At 41.8% G+C, this 18,990-nt stretch overlaps 1 protein-coding gene across 1 annotated transcript in view; it reads right to left on the bottom strand.

Moving 5' to 3' along the window:
• CDH12 (cadherin 12) overlaps nt 1–17,607 on the bottom strand; it is a 206,578-nt gene extending 188,971 nt beyond the window's left edge. The window contains exon 1 of the mRNA XM_073329466.1: nt 17,239–17,607. Coding sequence (XP_073185567.1) covers nt 17,239–17,469 — 231 coding nt within the window. The 5' untranslated portion in view covers nt 17,470–17,607. The remainder of the gene's footprint in view (nt 1–17,238) is intronic.
• Nucleotides 17,608–18,990: the final 1,383 nt, after the last annotated feature.

The raw sequence follows: 18,990 nt of genomic DNA, 5'->3' as shown, positions 1-18,990 counted from the left end.
GAGTCTTAGAATTTAGTAAGTAATCTAGCTAGAGATGTGTTAGATTATGATTTATTTAAATGGCTGAGAAAATAGCTGTGCTGAATAGAATGAATATTCCTGTCTGTGTGGTTTTTTTGTAACTTAAGGTTTTGCCTAGAGGGATTCTCTATGTTTTGAAGCTAATTCCCCTGTAAGGTATTTACCATCCTGATTTTACAGAGGTGATTCTTTTTTACTTCTATTAAAAGTCTTCTTGTAAGGAAACTGAATGCTTTTTCATTGTTCTAAGATCCAAGGGTTTGGGTCTGTGGTCACCTATGCAAATGGTTGAGAATTTTTACCAAACCTTCCCCAGGAAGTGGGGTGCAAGGGTTGGGAGGATTTTGGGGGGAAAGATGTTTCCAAACAACGTTTTCTCAGGAACCCAGATAAAGTTTGGTGGTGGCAGTGGAAGTCCAAGGGCAAAGGGTAAAATAGTTTGTACCGTGGGGAAGTTTTAACCTAAGCTGGTAAAAGTAAGCTTAGGAGGTTTTCATGCAGGTCCCCACATCTGTACTCTAGAATTCAGAGTGGGGAAGGAACCTTGACAGGTTGAGACTCCAAAGGCTGGTGAAAAAACAATAGAGGGCAACTGACCAAGTCCCCAAACATTAGAGATCTATGCACTATAGACAAAAAACTGGTCCCTACTCAGGGGAATTGTTTTAATAATGGGGGAGGTCACCTTGGCAATGATGTCACCTGAAAGGGGTTTGTGCTCATGTGATGAAGCTGGCAAGGGTATCATCTGACAGAGGGGGACTAAAAAGATTTAAAAGGGCAGAAGCTGTTCTACTCAAGGGACATTTCCCCCAATCAATGAGGAAGATTCAGCGACGCATATTGCAGCCCACAAGCCATGCACTGAAGTAGGAGTCTGGACAAACCAAGGGACTCTGACCCCAGCCCAAAGAATGCCCTGGAGTGATGAAGGAAGTGAAGCAGGAACATGTATATTATTTGTTGTTTTATATGATCTGTACTCTTCTGTGCTTTACATGATTAAGTAAAAGAGCATCAATATGTTAGATTCTTTCCCAAGGGTGTGAACATGAGTTATCTGCTTCACAACTGCTGTGTGCCCCTGAGAGCACTAAACTGTAAAGTGGAAGCTTCACACCTTTCAGTGGAGTTCTGGGAAGGGTATGTTTAAGTACAAGGGAGTCTGAAAGGTCACCACAGTATTCAGAGGTGTTAGGCAGTTGGGCACCAGGTCCAGCTCTCAGAAGGGGATGCCAAATAGGAGGTCTGGGTCCTGTGAGAGTGCCTATGCATCACAGGGTTGGGGCAGTGGCTGGACTTTGTTCAGGATCCAGGGGCTTAAAACATGTGAGAGACTTTGATCCCCTTGCAGGAGTCATAGTAAGTGGTTGCAAGGGGTCACATGCAGTGATAAGCTGCCAAATCTTAACAACGGGTTGCCCATCCTCACCCCCCAGGACTCCGGCCCCATCCAACCCCCCCACGCGTTCCTTGATGCCCCCCCCCCAACCCCATCCACTGTCCTCTGACTGCCCCCAGAACCGGGCAGGAGGGTCTCGTGGGCCACCGTAGTGGGTGCCCACCCCACCCCTAAGAGCCAGAGGCACCTGCAGGGGGGTGAGGTGGGGAGTCCCGGAGGTGCTTACCTGGGGCAGCTCCCAGGAAGCATCCAGCAGGTCCCTCTGGCTCCTAGGGGCAAGCGAGCGTAGCTGGGGGAGGGGGGAGCAGGAGGAGTGACCACTCCCCCACTGATCACATCAAAAGTGGCACCTTAGGCGCTGACTCCCTGGGTGCTCCGGGGTTAGAGCACCCACGGGGAGAATTTGGTGGGTGCAGAGCACCCACCGGCAGCTCCCCGCCCCACACCCGGTCTCAGCTCACCTCATCTCCTCCTGCTCCCCTGAACACACCACCCCTCTCTGCTTCTCCGCCCCGTCCCCCGGGTTCCCACGAATCAGCTGTTCAGCGGGAAGCCTGGGAGGGCTGAGAAGCAGGCGGCGGCTTCCCGCTCAGGCCGAAGGTGGTGGAGATGAACTGGGGTGGGGAGTGTTCCCCCTGCCCCCCCACCCCCAGGTTACCTGCTGCAGCGCGGGCAGCCCTATTTGCCTCCCCCCCACACTCACCTCCGCCTCCCTGGGCCTGAGCGGGAAGCCACGTCCTGCTTCTCAGCCTGCCCCAGCTGATTTGCGAGAATCCTGAGGTGGGGGGCGGAGAAGCAGAATGGGGCAGCGCATTCAGGGAAGGAGGCGGAGGCAAAGCGGAGGTGAGCTGGGGCTGGGGCGGGGCTGGGGGTTGCGGGGAGCTGCCGTGGGTGCTCCCATGGGTGCTCCAGGGCTTCTAAATTTAACAACCAGTTCTAGCAAACCGGTGGGAACTGGCTCCAGCTCACCACTGGGTACATGTTAGGATCTGTGTCAGCGAGGCAGAAGAGAAGTACTGGGACAGAGGGAGGCAGGGATGGGAAAGCTGGGGAAGAGGTGCTCCTGGATCCATGGTACAAAAGTTCTCTGGGATATCAGGAGACAAAATGTTGCTGCTGGGTAAAGACAGCAATAGGAAATGGATGGCAGTTACTCTCTTCTCGCCGCTAAGAAAGGGGAAAATGCTTACAATGGCATGTGGCCCATCGGCGAATGCCAGTAGCAAAAATCCCCAGCAGCCAGAGATGGGAAACTAGACGTGGAGGGCTGTGAGATATTACAGAGAATTATTTCCCAGGTATCTGCCTGCTGAGTTTTGCCCACCTACTCAGGATCTAACTGACCACCATGCTTGGGGTCAGGAAGGAATTTTCTTTTGGGGTCAAAAGCGCAGAGACCCTGGATTTCCTCCCCCCCCCATCTTCCTCTGCAGCATGGGATATGGATCGCTTGCAGGTTTAAACTAGTGTAAATGGTGGATTCTCTGTAACTTGATGTCTTTAAACCATGACTTGAAGACTTCAGTAAGTCATCCAGCGATTAGGGGTCTATTACAGGAGTGGATGGGTGAGGTTCTGTGGCCTGCAATGTGCAGGAGGTCAGACTAGAGGATCAGGATTGTCCCTTCTGACCTTAAAGTCTGTGTCTATGGAGTCTCCATCTGACCAGTGAAAGAGAGAGAGGTGTGCATTAAAACCTGAAATAGTCACACACACACAGGCAGAGGGGGTTAAAAAGTCAAAAGTTCAAATAATGCTTTAGGCTATTTTTTAAAAAAAAAATCTTTTCTGGTCCAATCATGATTTTTGAAGGTCTGATTCATCATTTTTGATCTTTCAGGTTGGCAATAGTGTGTATGCATCCTTGAGAATGCAACAATTCTCTACAAACATTAACTAATGTATCACAACTCCCGATTCAGAATCATTACATTAGATCTTCAATTTACAGGTGATGAAATTGAGACAGAAAAGCTGTCGGTCGCCTGAAAAAGGCCAGCATGGAAATTAGTATTAGATTTAGGATTAGAATATAGGAGTCCTTTTCTGTCAATTCTGTACTTTCTCCACTAGACCAGACTAGATCTGCTATTGAGCTACTGCTCCTTGTAGCCAGAAGCAGCAGTGACTGCTCAGCAGGCAGTTGTCCGAGAATGAACTGATGGTGGTTCTTATGCCCTCAGTGGCTCTGTGGGTAGCACTAACACACCTCGAGTCATTAGTTGATTATGACGATCACTGGGCAAACACCACAGAAACACCCTGGGCATCCACTAATTGCATACGTTGCCCTGTATCATTGAGACACCATTAAGACTTCAGCCTACAGAAGCTAAGGGCTCCATAGCAACTCCATACAATAAACTAGTAGAGAGAACTATTTTACCAAATACATGATAAAACCAAACAATAATACAGCATGGAGCATGTGGAGATATCACGTATTGTGTGAGAGGCCAGTTCTGCCTCTTTCTACTTCGAATGTCCTCAGAAAAATAAATGTTTTTATTTATTTTGAGTCACAGCAATCCATATAATTAAAACCAATAAACTAAGCAGAATCAAAACCACAGTAAGTAGCAAACTAACAGTAAGTGCTGACGACAGATGAATCCAAACTGTCATTCAAAATTATGCTTGCTGTATTAGTTAGAAACTATCACTACTAGCAATGGCATCAGTAAATAGCTGAAGGAATGTAAGAAATTAAGATAGATTGCAAATTATAAATCCCATGGCAAGTGGTATGCAGTAAAGGAAGCCAGGGAGGTTTGGTAGCATAGTGTTTCTCTTGGAATCCTGGCTCTATTGAAGTCAATGGCAAAACTCCTATTGACTTCAACAAGGTCAGGATTTCACCCCCTTATTTCCACTAATGCCATTTCTGTAACTCCTGCTGCACCTTTTTACTGCCGCAAATTCTGCTTCTGCTTATCATCATCTTTTATTCTTTTGGGTTTTTCAAAATCTTATTCTGTTTTCATCCTGTTCTTTCACTGCTCTGTTCACATTTTCTAGTACAGCCACACAATAAAAAAGATCTTTTTATTAGTGTGTTTGTGAAATTAGTTTGCTGTACTTTAGTCCAGAGGAAATTAAAATTTAAACTAGAAACTAACAATTAAAACTACATGTAATTTTATTTCAAGTTCAAACATGTCCATTTTCTTCTGATTCTCTCATCTATCCTCTTGTGCCTCACCTATCTCTTACAAAGAATATCACAATCAGACAATGGACTAATTGCCTTCCTAGTAGCACTGAAGCAATCAGGTCAACTTTTGTTTTGACAGTTTTCTTTCCCCACTTCTGTCTCTGCTTCTCACACATTTCATCCTTAAGGTCAACAGTTTTGTTGAACCTGATGAACATAGTTGACGAGACAGGCCCTCACCATGGAAAGAAAAGTAGTCTACGAAGTATCTTGGGCAATTCCAAAAAGGGTGTTGGAGATTAAAACAGAGACTTTGAATGTGACTTGATGTTCTATGGGAGCCAGTTTACTGAGTGAGGTATTGAGAGAAGATGTTGTGAGCAGTTGGTATGCCAACCCAAGGACCCTCACGCTTCAAACACTCTTATGTAACAGTGAGAGTTGTTGATCTCCAAGTTGAGATTAAAGTTAAGACATGAAGCTGAACTTTACCACTGAACTTCAATAAAATGTGATGTTTGAGTTATGGCTCCAATGTGACTCCACAACATTGGGCACTCAATACTGTAGCAAAGCAAAGACTCACTGGCATGGTGCCTCCTGCTGGTCTTCTGGGAATTAGCTCTTTTCCAGCCCCAGAGCACCCTCTGTTGGCCAGTGTCTCACCTGCCTCAACCCCCATGTCCCCCCCGGACCCTTTACCTCAGTGTTCTGCCCCAGAAGTACCCTCACACTCTGGGTCTCCCCACCCAGGGGAACCCCCTTCCCCTATGCCCACTTTGCCTCAGTGGCTACTGCCAGTCATCATCTAGCCCCCTCTCACTGGGGCAAACTGCAGTCTGTAAGGGCCACTCATCATTGGCAAGGGGGTAGGACCAGTTGCCTCCTCCTATCCCTGGGCTACACCTCTGTAGCCCCAGTATCTCCTTTAGGCCTTTACCAAGGCCTCAGCCTGGGCAATTGCCAGGCTGGAGCTCCCCAGCCCCTCTTGCCCTTCCCAGCACCACTCTGCTTCAGGTACCCTGCTCTCAGGCAGCTAGGCCATTCCCACTCCAGGGCTAGAGTGAGAATCAATCAGCTCCTGGCTCACAGCCCTTTTATAAGGCCAGCTGTGGCCTGATTGGGTGTGGCACCATCTGTGGCTGCTTCCCCAATCAGCGTAGCCTTTTCCACCAGAGCCGGGTAACTGCCCCGCTACAAGTACCCTTTGGTGATACCGAGGCCAGCAGAATAATTTATTACTTTGTATTTATATCTATAAAAATTCTACTGTATGGTCTATTCTGAACTGTAGCTCACTAGATTCTTTTAAACCTTTTAGGTATAGTATATAGGGCAGTATTATGGTATCCCATTGAGTTGTATCATCTCACCATGTTTCAGTAAAGCCTATTATCTTATGACCACCTTCTATTTCAAGAAACCTTAGTTTTTACTTATAAGATTCTTGCACTGATATAGGTAGGGACTGTGGGACATTTATTCATTTTTATTTTTAGCTGTCTGACTATTTTTAACTCCATAGCCTGACACTCTTCTGGTTTTCTAGAACTTAATTCTGTGATCTCAACCTGTTCCTCCTTCAGTTCTGATAGAATTTCTGTTTTAACCCTTCACTGGGTACAGAGTTGTTTTTGGATTACCAGATGTCTATGTCTAACCTGAGTGTTCCCCAGTATAAGAACGTAAGAATGGCCATACTGGGTCAGACCAAATGTCCATCCAGTATCCTGTCTACTGACAGTGGCCAATGCCAGGTGCCCCAGAGGGAGTGAACCTAACAGGTAACGATCTAGTGATCTCTCTCCTGCCATCCATCTCCACCCTCTGACAAAACAGAGGCTAGGGACACCATTCCTTACCCATGTCTAATAGCCATTAATGGACTTAACCTCCATGAATTTATTCAGTTCTCTTTTAAACCCTGTTATAGTCCTAGCCTTCACAACCCCCTCAGGCAAGGCGTTCCACAGGTTGACTGTGCGCTGTGTGAAGAACAACTTCCTTTTATTTGTTTTAAACCTGCTACTCATTAATTTCATTTGGTGGCCCCTAGTTCTTATATTATGGGAACAAGTAAATAACTTTTGCTTATTCACTTTCTCCACACCAGTCATGATTTTATATACCTCTATCATATCCCCCTTTAGTCTCCTCTTTTCCAAGCTGAAAAGTCCTAGCTTCCTTAATCTCTCCTCATATAGGACCCATTCCAAACCCCTAATCATTTTAGTTGCCCTTTTCTGAACCTTTCCTAATGCCAATATATCTTTTTTGAGATGGGGGGACCACATCTGCACGCAGTATTCAGGATGTAGGCGTACCATGGATTTATATAAGGGCAATAAGATATTCTCCATCTTATTCTCTATCCCTTTTTTAACTATTCCTAACATCCTGTTTGCTTTTTTGACTGCCACTGCACACTGCATGGACATCTTCAGAGAACTAGCCACGATGACTCCAAGATCTTTCTCCTGATTAGTTGTAGCTAAATTAGCCCCCCCCCCATCATATTGTATGTATAATTGGGGTTATTTTTTCCTTTGTGCATTACTTTAAATTTATCCACGTTAAATTTCATTTGCCATTTTGTTGCCCAATCACTTAGTTTGGTGAGATCTTTTTGAAGTTCTTCACAATCTGCTTTGGTCTTAACTATCTTCAGCAGTTCAGTATCATCTGCAAACTTTGCCACCTCGCTATTTACCCCTTTCTCCAGATCACTTATGAATAGGTTGAATAGGATTGGTCCTAGAACTGACGCTGGGGAACACCACTAGTTACCCCCCTCCATTCTGAAAATTTACCATTTATTCCTACCCTTTGTTCCCTGTCTTTTAACCAGTTCTCAATCCACGAAAGGATCTTCCCTCTTATCCCATGACAACTTAATTTATGTAAGAACCTTTGGCGAGGGACCTTGTCAAAGGCTTTCTGGAAATCTAAGTATGCTCTGTCCATTGGATCCCCCTTGTCCACATTTATTGACTCCCTCAAAGAACTCTAATAGATTAGTAAAACATGATCTCAGAAACCATGTTGACTTTTGCACAACAATTTATGTTCTTCTATGTGTCTGACAATTTTATTCTTTACTATTGTTTCAGCTAATTTGCCCGGTACTGACATTAGGTTGACTGTTCTCTAATTGCCAGGATCACCTCTAGAGCCCTTCTTAAATATTGGTGTTACATTTGCTATCTTCCAGTCATTGGGTACAGTAGCTGATTTAAAGGACAGGTTCCAAACCATAGTTAATAGTTCCACAATTTCACATTTGAGTTTTTTCAGAACTCTTGGGTGAATGCCATCTGGTCCCAATGACTTGTAACTGTTAAGTTTCGCAATTAATTCCAAAACCTCCTCTAGTGTCACTTCAATCTGTGACAATTCCTCAAATTTGTCACCTACAAAAGACGACTCAGGTTTGGGAATCTCCCTAACATCCTCAGCCGCGAAGATTGAAGCAAAGAATTCATCTAGTTTCTCCATGATGACTTTATCATCTTTAAGTGGTCCTTTTGTATCTTGATCGTCCAGGGGTCCCACTGGTTGTTTAGGAGATTTTCTGTTTCTGATGTACTTAAAAAATATTTTGTTATTACCATTTGAGTTTTTGGCTAGCTGTTCTTCAAATTCCTTTTTGGCTTTTCTTATTACATTTTTACATTTAATTTGGCAGTGTTTATGGTCCTTTCTATTTACCTCACTAGGATTTGACTTCCACTTTTTAAAAGATACCTTTTTATCTCTCACTGCTTCTTTTACATGGTTGTTAAGCCACGGTGGCTCTTTTTTTAGTCCTTTTAGTGTGATCTTTAATTTGGGGTATACATTTGGAGTATATCTGTCATCTTTTCCTCAGCATCTAGATTAAAATCCCCTTCAGACCTTGCAAATAATCTCTGCCAGCAGTCAGGTTCCACTTTGGTTAAATTAGAGCCCATCCTTTCTGCATACACTCTTACTGATCCACAAAGTTCCCAAGTGCTCATAAATCCTCCTCCTTCATACCAACTTTTCATCCATTCATTGTGCTTCTGACAATCCCACATCTGTCTGAACCTGCATATACAACAGAAGCATTTTAGGGAAACCTACTACAGACACAAGCAGCCTTTTTTCTAGTCATCTAAATTTAGCTTCCATGAACTCTCTCCTACACATCCTTAGGTCACAACCACAGGCTCATCCTCAGCACCATCTTCTGTCTAAATAATTCATTAAGTCTGTTGCCACCAAGAAAGGAAACCACCGAATTGTCCTCACAGTCACAACACAGTCTTCTACCTGTGACTGAATTCCATACCACCATCAATTGATGAGGTCTCACAACTGTAACCCCTCTGTTGTGTGACCTCCTTAGTGTGCAAAGAATGATCATTAATCAGCCCCCTTACCTCTATCAGAAAGTGTGTCACAACTCAAGGAGTCTGTCCTCCCATTCCACCTGGGTCTCCCTTTCATCATAAGTCCACTTTTTTGTCCTTTCATGAAACAAATTAAAATGAAGGTTTCATCTGGTTTGTTTGATCACCACATATTTTATGTAATTCTTCGCAATATAAAAACCACAGACAGAAGCTGTTGCTGTGATAGATACCTAGCTTTCTAATTTTCCACATTAAAGCTTGACATCAGCCATTTTAAGAAGCAAATCCACGAGATGAAAAATAGCAACACGTGTGTTATATTTAACTCTCAATCCTTTACAACATGTTTCAGTGATACTGCGTCTTTCTGAACCTCATACAAAAGATAAATTTACAAAAGGAAACATTAAAAGCAAATGTAAGTTGCTACTGGGAGTTTATTTCTACAGCTTCACTTAAAATTCCATCCCACAATTTCATGTTCATCTGTCAAATATATTTTGTGTCTTGTGTACTTTATGCAGTGAACCAGATGCAAAACTTTCAAAATCCTCCATTTTTCACTACTTAATATTAAAGGAGAGAGGTGAGGTCAAATGGTCTGAGCATAGTCGTGTGAGCTGGGAGCTCCTGAGTTCTAATCCCAGTGCTGATTCCCTCTGTGATCTTGAGCAAGCCACCTAATCTCTCTTCCTCAATGTTCCCATCTGTAAACCTGGGATATTGCTGCTCTGCTCATGAACTTCACAGGGACATTGTGAGAATTACCTGATTTTTTTAAAGCCCTTTGAAGATTAAAAGTGCTAAGTATTACTAATGTCTCATATATTCTTAAAAGAAAATATACATGTTAGGAACAAAGCAATCACCACAAAAATACCCACAAGAGGCATGTAGCTAAGAAAGAACATCACTGATTAAGGGTTTATCTAAACTGTAATTGGAGGTGTGATTTGCAGCTTCTGTAGACATACCTGTGCTGACCTCTAGCTAGCTCATTAAAAGTAGCAGTGGGGTTGTGGTGTCATTGACTTCAGTGTGGGCTGCACAATTCCTCCTGGCCCCCTGGGTAAGTACTTGCTTGTGCAGCCCTTGTTGTCATGACCTCACCTCTATTTTTCACAATCTAGCTAGATTTCAGTGAGCATGGGTAAGTGTACATGAGATGTAAATCACAGCCTGCCTGCTGTGTAGACATACACTAATCGAACAGAAGCATCTAAACTACCAAACAAGGGTCCCAATTTTAACGTCCAGTACATTGGTTCATCTCCCATTGAAATTAGTGGGACGTTTCATCCATGGGGTTGAAGTGGGTGTGAGAGTTTCTGGTGGGGTCAGAAAACATGTGAATAGCTTATTAATAGAACTACTGCTGTTCTGAAGCTGTTCATTTAACTTTAAATGCAATTTGCCCACGATCTGTTATATCCAACAAGTGAGTAACTGGGATGTCCTTCTCAAGGGACTGAATTAACATATGTCATAAGCAGTAGTCCATGAAACATCATCTCTTTTATCTCCTTGAAAGTGACATCAGAGGAATGACTAATGGGAATGATACAGAGAGCTCTTCCTATTTCTCTTTGCAGTAGCCTGGTCTCATTTGTGAGTTTTGAATCAGATGTGCTAGCACAAAAGCTGGGTGACAGCTGGCAAATGAAATGTTACCATGGTATTACTCAACAATAGAAATCTATTAAATATATAATTTAAAAGAAAATCAGATTAGCCAAGGCACATGCCTCAATAAAGATTAAGGGCATGGCTACACTTGCAGATGTAGAGGGCTGTGAGTTAAACCCGCCTTCGGAGAGTGCAGTAGGAAAAGCACTGCAGTCTCTCCACACTGACAACTGACAGCGCACTGGCGTGGCCACATTTGCAGCGGCATTGGGAGCGGTGCATTATGGGCAGCTATCCCAGCATGCAAGTGACTGCAACGTGCTTTTCAAATGGGGGGGTGGAGTGTGACAGGGAATAAGTTGTGTATATGTGGGGGGAGAGAGAGTGGGTTTTTGGGGTGCTGAGAGTGTGTCAGCATGCTGTCTTGTAAGTTCAGACCCATGCCCCCCCACCCCCCCGCCTCTCTCTCACTCACTCAAAGCAAACAGTAAATGGTTGCTTTTTCTCGGAGCTGATAAGCAGCCGGCTTCTCCGAAATGGAGCTTTGAAAGGGCATTTCTGCATTCCTGCAGCCAGTTTCACAACAATGACAAGAGTGGCCACTTGACCTAAGGGGATTATGCGACATTTCCGGAGGCTGATCAGAGAGCAGTAAAGCAACACGTCGTTCATACTGGTGCTGCGGCGCTCCAACGGGGGCGCAGCAAACGTTATTCCACCCGCCGAGGTGGAGTACCAGCAGTGCTGTAGCCGCGGAGTCAGAGCGCTCTACGTGCCTTGCCAGTGTGGACCGGTAGTGAGCTAGGGCACCCGGGGCTCCTTTATTGTGCTGTAACTTGCAAGTGTAACCAAGCCCTTACACTAATTTTTTTGTGTAAAGGGCAATATGGTTTCAAAATACATGTATGGACTTTTCTTCCTTTTAATTGTATTGTTTTATATCCTTCAAGTGAATGTAGTGTTTGTGAACAGTGTCAGATTAAGTGCCCCAGAACCGGAAGTCTTCTGTTTATCTAGAGGAGGATTACAGCACATGCTGTTCAAGATTTCTTCCCTATGCGTCCCCATCATCCAATTTTGTTTTGGAGGCATCAGCCTGTGAGAGAGAGGACAGCTCATTCTCCTGGAACATTCAGTCCTTGGAATCACTTCTGGGCCTGTCAACACAGGCACCAAACATGCCGGTGATTTTTGTAATATTGATATCTCTCCATCATGAAATGGGCTGATGCCAGCAACTCCTTTCCCATCAAGTGTGTGTGTGGTCCAGTGTTCATATTTCAAGTTTGTTGGCCAGATTATCAGGCACCATAAAGAGAATTTCCCTGCTGGCTGGCTCCCTGGTGTGGACATCTGCCTTCCCATACTGGTGTAGGTGGAACATCAGGAGCATGACTGAATGTGGAGAGGGCATAGCGTAGTAACACTGGCTTACACCTATCCTGCAGTGGCATAAGGACCATTAAGAACCTTATGTCTTAGTCCTGCTAGCAGCTTTAAATTGTGTTGGGGCTAGAGCTAGTCCTGAGGATCAGGATCATACCGTACCCTTCTGTGCCAAACAGAGGTCTGAGGAGAGAATTTTGCCCTTTGTGGGTTTTTTATATATAAATCCATTTAATTTGCTGTGCTTGATGTCATTTTCCCGGCATCTTGAGGCATTTAAAATCATAAACATAAATAATGTGTGTGTGTGTCTACACACACACACACACACACAATGTTTCTGCAATTTTTAATGCCTCAAGATGCCAGGAAAGTGATATCAAACACAACAAATGAAATGGATTTATTTCTAGAATCAAATAAGCATACAAAAATCCTCCTGATTTACCCAAATAGAACTCAGGGCAGTATTGGGCACAATATTTGCATTTTATTCTAGAACTGCTATAGAGACTTCCCTGAGTCTCTTGCCTGTAAATCTGGCAGATTCTTACTGTGCTCCCACCCTACTGTCCAATATGCAGGCAAAGGATTTCTGAAACCTTGATTTACTGTTCCATTTACAATGGCCAAAGTGTGTTGTCAAGAGAATTCTTTACGGCGAGCTTTGAATGTGTCAACCTTAAGCACTATTTCAGGTTCTCTAACTGTGAACTAGCCTAATCCCCATCAGTTTCTACAAGTATCATTTGAAATGCAACCTGACACTTTTTAAGATAGTCTCCTGAAAACCAACATAAACTGGATTGAGAGTTTTGGCTGATAATATCTGACATTACTGCTGTAAATCTCTTCCGTTCTGTTCCAGGTGGCTTCCAAAATTAAGTAGTCATCTCTAAATGTTTAGTTAAAATGGTAGCTGATTTAATAAGCACATTAAACCTTTATTTATAAATTACAGAGATATTGTTAGTGCTGCAGTTCTAAAATAAGCATATAACCCACAGTGCACCTATCAGAGAATTGTCCTGTTACCTGACTGGAAGAAAAAGATACAAACGTTGTAATTCCAAGCACAAAATAGTCTTACATGCCACATGAAAAATCCTGGATATTCCAATACTTCAAGACATAATAAAATAGTGCTAAGTCAAGAATTGCTTCCCAAATATATGGCTTTAACTTGATGCTAAAGAATCATTACAAATAAAGCAAACATTGGATTTTCAAAAATATGTAGGAACTCATTTGTGCACCGCATGGAAAACCTGAGATATATCACCACCGCTACAATGATCAACGGCCTCCCCTGCCCAACACACTTTTCAAGATTCATGGATCCTATACATGCCTATCACAACAAACAGTGTACCTCATCTTGTGCTCCAAATGCCCCAACAACAACTATGTGGGTGAAACTAGAGAATGACTATGTTCTTGAATGAACTCACACAGGAAAATGATAAAAGACAAAAACACCCCATCACCTGTGGGCGAACACTTTTCACAAAGCCATCACTCTCTGTCTGATCTAAGAGTCCTCATCCTCAAATGAAACCTGCACAACACTTTCAAAAGATGAGCCTGAGAGCTTAAACTCATTACTCTGCTAGACACATAAAATCATGGACTGAACAGTGACACTGGATTTATGGCACATTACAACAATCTGTAATTCACTAACCGCCTCTTTTGGTCTTATTATTGCAGAGGTGTTATCGGGCCACTCTAACTTGAATGGTCCCTTATACTTATATATAGTAAAGTATTTATACTAAAAATCTGTTGCATTTTGCTGTGATGCTGAAAGTACCTTTCCCAGACTTGAAGAAGAGCTTTGTGGCTTAAAAGCTTGTCTCTCTCCAACAGAAAGTTGGGCCAATAAAAGATACTCACCCACCTGGTCTCTCTAATAGAGGTTTCATATCATGCAATGGGGGAATGTCTGTGAATATCCTCTTCCCAGTTGGGTGTGCATCCCTTGCTAGTATTCAAAAGGTTAAATAACAGCTCTATCCTAGATATACAGCTATTTACTATACTTTCCGTTGGAGATTATATGTATCTCCAACTGAAAGTACAGTAAATAGCTGTATGTCTAGGATAGAGCTGTTAATTATTATATATATATTCGGGAATCAAGCAAAGAAGCAGCCACGTAAAATAATGTATTCAATGATCTCTGGTGGATTGTTGGAGATAAATGCTTATGACAGATACAATTCTGCCTCACCGAGGAAATTGATAATAAACATAAAGTAGAACCATACATTGTTTCAATACACGATCAGCTTCAACAGTTTTCATGTCCCAGAAACAGATCTGTGTTTTCTGCCTTAATGTTAATGAGGCATTCATTACCCTTTCACAATTATTGTGTGTTCCACAAGCAGATCCTTCATATTTTATTTTTAACTTCTAGGTAGAAGTGGCACACTAGGGGCACATTTCCTTAAAATGTACACTAAGTACTCAAGATGCATCAATATTACTTATCTTAAAGTGCAATTATATCCATACCCCTATGTGTGATAAAGAACTCCTCTTTTCAGCAACTTGAATCAGTTTAAAAAAAAGACTTCAGAATGAAAGACAAGCCTGGTTAATCTGTAAATCCTACTCGTGACTAAAATTGCTCCTTACCATAATGATTCTTTTAGTTTGTAAAGATGTACAAATGTTACCCACTGTTCATGCAAGGCTAATATGACCCAGTTATCCTTTGTCAGTCTAAAACTTCCCAGAATGATTAGCAAATCATCTTACATAAGATCACAAAAACCTGTGAGCCATGGTGGTGCTATGGTAGCATCTCTGTGTGCTGAGACAGAGCAAAGCCTAGCAATCCTGTACCACAGGAGAAGATGTGATTTAAAACCTTGCAATAGGATTTCCTCTCTAGCATTTTCTGTATAGGACAGAGGAAGGGGTGAGTTAAGAGAAAATATAATGTACAACCATAGCAAATTTGATGATCACTTTTATTTTTTACTTACATTTTAAAAAGTGAGAGGAGATGCAGGGTTTCCTATGTCCGTGTGCTCAAAAGGTCAGGCTTGTGTCAGATCAGCAATGCTGTAGTGTATCAGGATTTTTCAACTACTTTGACTAAGATGGGATTTGTCAAACAAACTCTCAATCTCAAATAAACAATCCTAAAGTAATTTGAAAAACCCAATACAGAAGACAAAAAGATATAAAACTACATTGTCTATCTATCCATGTCTATATAACACTCATCACTACCGTACGTGAGCACCTATTCCTGATGTCACCAAATACTGCATGACTCCAGGAACTACAGGTACAATAAATCTTAGACAGAGCATCAAGGACCAAATTTTATCATTATATTAGTTTGCTTTTGCGGGGGGTAGGATGGTAAACAGGTTCACCATGTTACCTTTTGTGTTTTGTTCTCAATATATATATTTTGCATTTCAAAATTTTATCTCTCTCTATTTTAGGATTTGATTAATGTCTAAAGCTATAATATTTGAACACATTCCACTTTAGATTGGCAAAGCAAAGTCCCTAGCAGATATTATGGAGTCTTCTACTCTTCTTTCCCTGGTTCTGAGGGGTTTCTTGGGGCAGGAATGGTAGAGAGGTGACATTGTTGTAAATATCATTCAGGTTACAGTTAGAATATGGTATTCATTCCCCACACAGAGAGAACCATTTACATTTGAAACAAAGATGGAAAAAAATATCTCTGTGATAATAAGCAAAGTCAATGCATGATGTTGCATTTCTATTGCAAGCAAAACTCCAACACTCATTTCAGTGGCAGTTTTGAGTACCCAAGGAATGAATCATTGGCCTCTGACTTCCAGTGAGTAAAGTCATATGGTCAAACTAGAATTTATGCGTAACAGAGTAAAGGAGAAATATGAATTAGGTAAAACGTCACTGGGTCAATTTCCAATGCATCATTCAGATTTTGACATATCCTACTAAAACTTAATTGGAACTGTTAACTACTCCTCCAACCTCTGTGCAACTCTGCACATTGGCTGCCTGACAGTTTAGGTTGCATCTTATCTTTCATTTCTGAAGACTCTTTTCCTACTGTTGCCTGCACCCCACCCAACTGGTTGCCAACTTAGACATGCACCACAGAAGAAATGATTGTTACAGATCACTGTAACACACACACACACACACACACACACACACACACACACACACACAAAGTCATGGTTCAAACAAACATTATCTTGTAATGCAGCCCATATATATATATATGTGTGTGTGTGTGTGTGTGTGTTACACGCATGCACACACACACAGAGTACAAGAGCTGCATCAGATTTGTATATTTGTTTGAAATATGTGATATGAGGCAACCTGTCCACCTGTCAGGCATGCATGGAAACAGTCGGAATGATCAGAAAGTGAAGCATATGGTACCACAATATGATTTGTCCTTAACAGACCAAAAGCAAGTATTTGCCAAAAAGTAATGTGAGTAATAGTACCTAACTACAGACATGACAGTTTACACATGCAGTACCTCAGTATGGATCAAGTGGCAGTATGCTTGCCCCTGGGCCCAAGAGTGGCAGGTCCAAATCCGACCCCTGAAATTGATCTTACATCTAATTCTAACAATGATGAACAGCCCTATAATAGATCCTACTATGTCTATTACTACACAAAAATGTTTCAGAATTCCCAGATTTATGTTATCTCCAAAGCAAGGGTAATGTGAACATAGTCAGATAGTAAGGGTTATAAATTTGTGGATAAAAAAATATTGATATCTACATTAGTCATATGCTGGGGTGGGGAGTTGTTTGTACCCTAGTATTCTAAGAGAAACAAATAGGGTCTAATTTTCAGCTGATATAAATCAACATAATTGCACAGAAACAAATGGAGCTATGATAATTTACACCAGCTGAGGATCTGATTCCTATGCAGTATGCAAACTGCATTTATTAATAGCTTTATTGTTCTCTTTGCTTACCTGGCAACATGTATGAAACACCAAAATATGGGTTACTTATTTATTTATTTATTTATAAACTGCAGGAAAAGTGAGGGACTTTCTGAATTTCAATTTAATTTAAGCACAGTTTTCCATTCATATTTTGTATGATCCACCAGACAGATACACAAAATATAACACCAGAAGACTCAGTTTAACTTTATGGGAGGTGGGGGGGGAAGGATGGAGAAAATTCATCCTGCCTAAAAAGTACACATTTATAGCTTATATTACTATCTGTCTGTCACTTCAGCATTTAAAGAAAAAAATAAAAATTTACCTTTCCCACATACTGGGGTTCAGAGCCCATATATTCCTCCAGCACAAAAAACTGATTCCATACCCAGCCTCGTTTGACCCGCTGGGCGGATGACCTCCTCCCTGGCATTGTGACAACATTTTCTCTCGGCTGTGCTTCTAAAGTCTGTTGTAGTTGTGGATGCAGTGGTGTTAGGAGACCTCCATCAAACAGGACCCAGAGAAGCAGGGATAAACAGTTCCTTGTAAGCATTGGCAAAGGTTTCCCTACAGCAAGTAATAAAAACTCCAGCACTTAATGTAGAGCTGTAGAATCCAGCTTTGAGGTGGCTGTGGCCTGCACCACTTAGCTTCAGATTTTATTGCAGAAATGCTAATGCAGACATTAATCCTTCTGATGACAAGGTTTTTGCCGCATTAAATTCCATCTAAAGGGACCTATAAAAGAGATTTACATGGCAACATTAAATTACGTAAAATTACATTGAAGTGTTCATCAAAATTCTCACACCTAGTTAGTTTCTTGAGACAGAGAGAGAGGATCAAGAAGCAGAGTTTAAAAAACTAGTACTATTTTGCTGATAGCATTGAGTTGCTGTAGGATACTGCACAGTGACTGTAGGAATGGTTCATTCTTACTTTGTTTAGTATTACTTTTGCGTCTGTCTGAAGACAAGTGCTCTTTTTGGCCTAGTTATCAAATAAAATTTTTACACCTCATTGATTTCTAATATGTTTACTCTTGGTTCACGCAGAAAATATTGAAGTATAGTGGACCAAATTATCAAGAGGCGGGATGCTGTGTACCATTTTTAATCTCTGCCACAAAACATAAGCCTTGGAAACATTTCCCCTTTCTTATCATAACTGGAGCTATACACAAACAGCTTTGCATTAAACCTTATTCTCAGAATGATATGTGTGAATTCCACAGGAACTAAAAAGGATGAAAAGGAAACTATACCAATATAGAAGAATAAAATAAAACCACTGATTCAGAATGCATGTGTCATGACTGATGGTCTCTTCTCAGAACAGGCCCAGTGTTAAATGGCAGGGATGTTGCAGTTCAGGAGTGGGCTGGGTCCTTAGCTGCTACCATAGTAAAATAAAATAATAATAATAAATAATACAGTAATAGGGGGGAAATAGCAAAAGAACAGCCAATGGGGAAAATTGCAAAGCTGCGCACACACACACACACAAAATCGGTAATGCAAGACATTGATACGCATTTACACTGACATATACCAAACCTACAGATTAAAAAATAAATCAGCACAGTAACTATGTGGCTGAGACAGAACTATCATAGCAAGGGAACTATTACAATTGTAGTGACCCTTGTAGCAGCCAGATGCCAACAATGTAAAGTCATATTTTCTGACTGTGTGCTTGTCTCAGTGAGTCCTATTAACACATTAAACTATGAACCCCAGTGCAGAATATTTCATATGACTGATGAAAAAATGTTGTTTTCCAGCCAGTGTAATTACAGCGATGTTCTCTCTCCCTCTCTATTATTTTTGTATTTATGATAGCCTTTGATTCATTGACAGTAGTTAGTAAAATGGCAATGGTAGAAGGATGCAAAATAAGCAGTTCCAATATTTAAAAAAAATATGGATCAAATTCAGACCAACGAAAGTCTGAGCACAGCTACCACAGGAGTCTTTGCACCAAATTCAGTGGGATAGAAATGGTGAAAATTTGCACCCACATCACCTACATGTGGCCTGATGCAAAGCCTATTAAAGTCCATCTAAAGATTCGT

Source organism: Lepidochelys kempii, chromosome 2, assembly GCF_965140265.1.
Source record: "Lepidochelys kempii isolate rLepKem1 chromosome 2, rLepKem1.hap2, whole genome shotgun sequence".
Lineage (NCBI taxonomy): Eukaryota > Metazoa > Chordata > Testudines > Cheloniidae > Lepidochelys > Lepidochelys kempii.
The sequence above is the reverse complement of the archived record's forward strand: the minus strand, read 5'-3'. Positions and strand labels throughout refer to the sequence as shown.